This window comes from Lolium perenne, chromosome 1 (assembly GCF_019359855.2).
Source record: "Lolium perenne isolate Kyuss_39 chromosome 1, Kyuss_2.0, whole genome shotgun sequence".
NCBI classification, from domain to species: domain Eukaryota; kingdom Viridiplantae; phylum Streptophyta; class Magnoliopsida; order Poales; family Poaceae; genus Lolium; species Lolium perenne.
The window spans coordinates 67,659,829-67,667,157 of record NC_067244.2 but is presented as its reverse complement, the minus strand read 5'-3'; the positions used below and the strand labels follow the sequence as shown (position 1 = coordinate 67,667,157).

Below are 7,329 nucleotides of genomic sequence, written 5' to 3'. Positions count from 1 at the left end.
CACCACAGCAGCACGACATCGAGACGACGGCACTGGTACTGCAAGCAGCACCGCACCAGGTCGGTCTCAGGGGGCGCGCACGTCGACGGCGAGGACGAGAGTTCGCCGGAGACCACCAAATCGCCCGAGGCGATTCTCCAGTGGATCCAGATCAGAGGCGATTCGCCTGGAGAGGAGGAGGTTGGAGAAACCACGCGGACAGATCGACAGATCGTCTCACGGCGGTCCAGATCAGGTAGGTGGCGAAGGTAGGGAGGCCAGGAGGTGGCCGGAGCATGGCGGCGGCCATGGCGGCGACGCCATCGCCATGGGAGTCGCGAGAGGTTAGGGTTAGGGCAAGTGAGCGAGAGAGACGAGTGAGTGAGCGAGGTGGGCCACTTCGGCACCACCGAGCCACTATGGGGCATTCCTTAGTGGGCTGTCCCATGGTCTTAGGTTAGTGGGTTGGCCCAATAGGGGCCAGGGGTATTTTGGACTTTTCACAAATAAGAAAAAAGGCCAGAATTTCACCAATTTTTAGTAAATAAAATACAACTCTAAAAATCCATGAAAAATTGGATTAGTAAATGAAAAATAAATCTTAACCAGAATAAAATATGAAATAGAATTTAAGAAACAAATTCAAAATTATGAATTTGAAGAATTTAAAATAATAACTTGGAATTTCAAACTATTATTTCCTTGTATTTAAAATTCAAGGAAAAATCTCAAATAAGTTCAAATACTTATTTTCAAACATTTCAAAATGAAATTCTATTATTCCAAGTCATTTCTATTGAGAAAGGTATTTTTCAAAGAGAAATACTCTATTCCCTTTTTATACCAAAAATATAGAGGCAACTCTATTATTTCAACTCAATTTTTGGAATGAATAATGAATCACCAAGTAAAGTAGTTTTACTTTGAAGTATTTTACTTTATGTGAATTAAAATGGTTTACACCTTAAATCAATTGCAAGTTACTGCCAAACGCATAAATCTTAACTCAACCCTAAATTATAATAACTCATTGGGATAAAGGGATTCAACATAAAATAATACATCCATGATTGCATTATTTGGATTTTATAACATTGTCCTTACCGGAAAATGATGCTTCTTACAGAACCCGAGTTCCAGGTTCCATCAACTGCATTGAACTGCACTATCTCGCAGTCCACAGGCAAGTTCACCCTTGCTCATGTCAACTTGATTATTTTCTACTACTTTAATGCAAAGCTATATACTTATCATTCCTGCATCGCAAATAAAATGTTACTTTCCAACTATGAATATGACTATGTGGCTGGCAATGGAACCATGGTATGTGTTGATATGGTGGAGGTTCCATTGCATGGGTTATATCACCCTAGGATTAATTACCAATGTCGTCCAGTGATTCTAGCGCCGTACAAACCGCGTTAACCATGAGATCTATAATGGCTCTGGGGAAGCCAGCCGTATCTTTTCCCTTCTGCACGCCAACGGATTGGTAGAGCCGCGGGGTGTTGGAGACACTGACGTAGGTTGGGATGGCCTTTTAAATCCCCATCCATTAGTGATGATGGCTCTACGATCTATGATGGATTGTCCAAAGTACACCGTGAGTAAAGCCGTATTATCGGGAGAAGTCTACTGGGGGTGTGCGGGTGGACAAAAGGGTGGGTTTGCAATCGCGGAGAAGGCGGTGTGGGCTTGGATCTTTATACCTGGCCTCACACCAAAGGAAGTGTGAACGGGGGCAAGTCCCTGCGGATGGCAAAAAGGGTGAGATCTCTTATGGGAAAAGTAACACACCTCTGCAGAGTGTATCAAATTGTGGCTGTCACTCCCTGTTCCGGGAAGGGAACTGCGAACGCGGCAGGAAAGGAACTCCACGAAGTTCTAGTCAACCTGTGAAGACTGATGGGCATAGTTTTCATAATAAAAGCAACCTTTTGAAGAAATGATTTCAAAACATGCATTGACCTGCGATTTCCTGATCAATGGTCGTAGCTAGTGCATCAAACACCTTTTCACTCTTTTAGAACTTGCTGAGTACCTCTGTACTCACTTTCTTTCGACACCCTTGCTAGACTGTGATCCGGAAGTGGAGGCCATCAACGATGGAGCACCAGAAGGAAGCTACGAGCTGTTCTACGAGGAACCTGATTTTACCGGCGGAGTTGAAGGAGTAAACTATGGGATAGTCTACGGACCCGATGACACGGAGGTGGAGGAGTAGTGATATATCCTGGCATCATAGAGCTGAGCAACGTAGAACTTACCTAAATAAGTTGTTGAGCTTTCTTTATATTTGGTTATGAGTTATAATCGTACTTAAGTAGTATCTTAGGGTGTTTTCATAGGACCTGTGAGAATACCAACTTGTTAAGACCATGTTTGTAATAATATATGGAGTGTTATGACCTGCAATGTTTCTGTTGTACCACTCTGAGGGATATGGCAAATTGTGAAGAAGTCCCTTCACAAAGATCATATCAACGACTTGTATACTACAACATGCAGTGGTATGCTGGGTCACCGCACGTCCCCCAAACCGCGCCGGATTGAGCGTTTGGGGGACGTGTTTCGTTCGTGCCGTGTTTGGGGACGTCGCTCCCCAGTCGCGTCCCCCAAACCAAATTTCGCAAATTTTAAACTTAAGCGAGATTCATCCAAACTTGCCATATATTACATAGATTCGAACGAAATTTGACTAAATTTAAACTAAACCTAATCTAGAACCACTTCCTGCGGCCGGAGGCGTCGTAGTACTGCTGGAAGTTGTACATGTCGTCGGTGACGACCTCCTGCTTGACGCGCTCGTCGACGGGTTCGTCGACGGGCTCGTCCTTCACCAAGCCGCTTGGTCCTGCCTCGCCGTTGTCGGAGAGGTCCACCAGCGGCTTGCCGGAGTCGCGGATGGACATGGCGATCGCCGCGTCGAGGTCGCCCCTCCAGGCGTCCTTGTCGTTCATGGACGCCAAGAACGCCGCCCGCAGACCTGGGCAGTCCTCGGGGTCGTCGCTGCTGGCGATGAGCCGCTGCTGCCGCTCGTACTCCGCCAGCAGCGCCGCCTGCGATGCTTCCTCCGGCTCCTCCTTCACCTCCGGCTTCGGGATGAGGAGGACGCCGCCGCGCCTCCCTTGCTGCCGCCGGCTACCGCTGCCGCTGCCGCCACGCCTTGTGTTGACGGGCATCGCCGGCTCCTCCTTCACCTCCCGTTTGGGGACGGTGTAGGGCGCCGACCGGTAAGACGAGGATGGCGTCGATCGCGCCGGTCCTGAGGAAGAAGAGTGCGAGGAGGACGAGTACGTCGTCCTCCTCGGCTGCCATTGAGGAGATGGCGGCGGCGACGACGGCATCTCCAACCTTGGAGCGCCGTTGCGGATGCCGCGGATGACGTTCTCGAGGGTGCGCCCCGGAACGCCCCAGAACAGGGCGCGGCAGTCCTTGTTCCAGCTATTGGGGCCGCCGACGAGCCCGTCGGTGTTGTGCATCTCGACGTCGTACTTCGCCTTGATGGCGTCCCTCCATTGGTCCGTGCGCGGCTTCGGCGGCGGCGGAATGCCAATGCCGTTCGCGGCCATCTTCCAGTTGCCGCTGCTTGGCAGCCGCATGTCCGGCGGGACTGGATACCGGGCGTTGTACAGCGCCCACGCCTCCGGCACGGTGAGGCTGCCGCGGCCGCAGCCATTCGCCGCGGCGATCTTGCGGGAGGACGAGCTCGACATTTTTGGAGCGGCGAGGAGAAGATCTGGGAGGGGGGAGGCGACGGCGGCGAGATGGTTTGTGAGCGGTGAGAACTGCAGGGCGTCTTTAAACAGCGGCGGCAGCGGGTGGTTGCATGCAATAACGTCGGCGCGGACGGCCACGCGGCGATGCACGACGAGACGCGTCCCTGCGTCGCCTGGGAAAACAGGGACACCATTAACGTCGCTTGACCAAAGGTAGGCGACGGGGTTTTAGTCTTCCGAGCCGCTGACGGGTCGGGCCCGCGTCAGTTCGCCTCGCTTTTCGTTGTGTCCGGCGTGCCCGGTGCGTCCCCTGTGGGACGGGGACGGGCTCGGGGCGCCGGACACCGTATCGGGGCGCGCCGGACAAAAATGGGCTTTGGGGGACGCGGCTGGAACGCATTTTTTGTCCGGCGCGCCCCAAATTCCTTTGGGGGACACTTTGGGGGACGCGGCTGGAGATGCTCTAAGGCCGGTTGGAATCTGCATTTTGAACATGGTCTCATGGGCGCTTCATTATCTACCAAGCTAACCAAAATATCAGGGAATGGATCATTGTGGAGTCCAATGTCAGAATCACTGTAAATTAACTCAAATAAGAGGTTTGGAAACATAGGAAAGTAAACTGAAGATGAAAACCTCTGAATTTCATTCTGCTTCTCACTTTACAGTTAATTAAACAACATTTTAAAAGATTATTCTTTCTCTGGAAGTAACGTTAATTAGCTACCCCAAGAATAACCAACAACTAGATACATCCCATGATCAGAAATAAATTAGCAGTTACACTCACACACATCGATCGATCAGTCCCATCGCACTCACGCCAGCATTCCAGAAATGAACCCATCAAGCAAATCAATACTCCTAACTACAATCAGTGCAGGATTCGTGGTGTGGCGTAGGGGCCCTTGAGCCACCCGTTGGCGATGGAGCGGTAGGCGGCCTCCGTGAGGTGGATGCCGTCCCAGATGAGGTAGTTCTGGGGGTCGGAGCAGGCGCTGGCGCCGGACATGCCGCACCTCGCCTTGTTGTTGTAGTTGTACTTGCCCTGCCCGCCGGCGCCGCAGCACACCTTCAGCCCGTACTTCAGCCCTGCATCCAAAACGGTATCAGCAAGAAGGCGATTTCACTAATCAACCAGCATCGTAATGCGTGATCACGAACGCTTTGTCACGTGAACTGATCAGTGGCGGCCCTGAGGAGACGATTAAAGTAGTGTGCTGGATGAGATATATATAATAAAAAGATCATGAACATGGGCATGATATTATTTTTGTGAGCCTGTGTTTTTGGAGCATCTCCCTGTCACATGTACAGTGCTTTAGCACCAGTATTATACACTGTTAGGCCCTCATTTCATAATAACTAGATCATGTGCTTGTTAGATGGCAATTGCGAGAACCAACCTCGGGTTGGGTGGTTAGGAGGGTGGTTGTACCCCCAGCCCACCAGAGTTCAAACCCCAGGTTTGACATCTGTGTGTCTCATAAAGGCGGAATATTCATTCAGTGGGAGGCGACGTTCCCGTCGACATGAGCGCCCTGTGGTGACTTCGTCAATTTCAAGATCCAATCTGCCGGCTCAGTCTTTCGGAGGTGCTCATAGGGGTAGGGTGTGCGTGTGTGCGTTCATAGGGGTGAGTGTATGCGCGTGTATGTGAGCGTCTGCGTTGTACTGTGTTTCTCAAAAAAAAAAAAAAAAAAAAAAAAAAAATATGGCAATTGCATGCCAACTGGTTTGATCTTGATAGATAGGCATTGATTCCCAAATTATATGGACAAACATAGGTCTTCATGGTCCCCGGCCGGAGCATAATTTGACCACTAATTAGCCGAATTGGTCGAGTCACTAGTGGGCTAGGAATCCAGGAGACCATATATACTTTGAACCTCTTTGTGCATGCACCTACTCCAAACTTTGGATAAATGTGTAGGCTATGACCCGTGGGACCCGTGCCCTGCTGTCTAGACAAGAACATGCCGTGATCGTCGAAACTTCAACTTTGTCACGGCAACTGGATTCAACTGGCAGCTAGGACACCTTTGCACATGTCTTGTTGCTACTACAAAGGTGATGTCTACCGCAGCAAAGATGATGTTCTTGCCTTGCTGCTCTGGACAGCTCTAGATATAACTTTAACACGGATGCTCTCTCCATATTTAGTAAATGCAAAAAAAAAAAAGATCATAGTACAGTAGAAGATAGATGGGCTTACCGAAGTTCTGAGGTGCCCGGATCATGTGGATGACCTGGGAGTAGAAATCGGCATACATGATCCTGGTGTGCGGGTAGGTCCTCTGGAGGTTGGCGAGGCTCCGTCTCAGCAGCGAGTTGTGGTGGGAGGAGAGGTCGTTGTAGCTCTTGAGGCAGCCGTCGCCGTCGTAGTCGGCGCCGTTGGAGGTGCCGTAGAGGGTGAGGTAGATGGGGAAGCACCCGATGGGCAACACCCCCGGCACCACCACGTCCATGGCGCCCAGCCGTATCATCGTCTCCAGCCCGCGCACGATGTGGCTGACCACCTGCGGCACGTACCCCCGCACGTCGGCCATGGTCCGGCCGGAGAAGAGCGCCGCGTTGTAGTCGTTGCCGCCGAACTCGCCGACGACGAACAGGGACTTGGACAGATGCCGCTTGCAGTCTACGTGCACATGCAAGATTAATCGATCATTGGTTACTCGAGATTATAAAATATTTGTATAGTTAAATTAAGCCCGTCGAACTGGTACCCTTGCCGCAGGCGGAGGGGAGGAGCTGGCGGAACCACTGGATCTGCGTGTTGAGGGGCCCGTTGTTCCATATCTTGTCGCTGAGGCCGATGGACTTGAAGAAGTCGAAGTCCATGGTGGTGGCGCCGATGATCGCCATGTTCGCGCCCTTCTTGAAGTCGCCGCCGGCCTTGGACGCCGGCAGTAGCGGCAGCCCAAAGTGCTCCGCTGCATGCGCATTCGTACAAACGTTACCATCACGTCCATCTTGTTTTACTTACATATATAGTATGTGCCATTCCAACTTTCGAGGCGAGTGCATGATCGTATCGATAGGAACAAGGAATCACGACGAATGCGTTTGGTAGGAATCAGTACCGAGGAAGTCGATGATGACGCGGCCGTCGGAGCAGCGGCCGGTGGGGCGCTTGAAGAAGGTCTCGCCGTACGGCGACTGCCCCGTGGTGAGCCACGCCGGGCAGCCGCCCACGCAGAGGTTGCCGGTGTCCGAGATGGAGTCGCCGAAGCTGTAGATGGCCTCGTACCGCTGCGCTCCGCCGTGCCCGAGCGCGCACAGCAGCACCACGGCGCCGAGCAGCACCGCGCCTCTCATTATCCCCATGGCTCTGTACGGTTCGCACGAGAGGTAGACGATGATGTGTGTGTCTGTGGTTACGGCCGGAGATCCGTTGGGATTTTATAGGCGGGGCTGGGCGTCCGTTAGGACGTCGCCTTCCCCGGTGGACTGCTAGCTCCTGGGGGCGACGTGCTTCCTTCCATATTCTTCCCTTCACTCACGACACCCTAGCTAGCTAGTAGCTAGAGCAGTCTGTCACGTACGCATCTTTATAATCTTTACCGATGTTGCCAGATACCTAAAGCGTTTTCGTGTTTTTTCACCTCTTCTTTTTTCTACTGATGCTTTG

At 51.6% G+C, this 7,329-nt stretch overlaps 1 protein-coding gene across 1 annotated transcript; it reads right to left on the bottom strand.

Moving 5' to 3' along the window:
- Positions 1 to 4,316: 4,316 nt before the first annotated feature.
- LOC127296064 (GDSL esterase/lipase At5g45910) lies at positions 4,317 to 7,089 on the bottom strand. Its single transcript, XM_051326098.2, has 4 exons — positions 6,782 to 7,089; positions 6,425 to 6,631; positions 5,914 to 6,336; positions 4,317 to 4,790 (listed from the first exon to the last, which is right to left on the bottom strand). The coding sequence occupies exons 1-4, from the start codon at positions 7,023 to 7,025 to the stop codon at positions 4,573 to 4,575; spliced, it is 1,092 nt and encodes a 363-aa protein (XP_051182058.1). The 5' UTR covers positions 7,026 to 7,089; the 3' UTR covers positions 4,317 to 4,572.
- Positions 7,090 to 7,329: the final 240 nt, after the last annotated feature.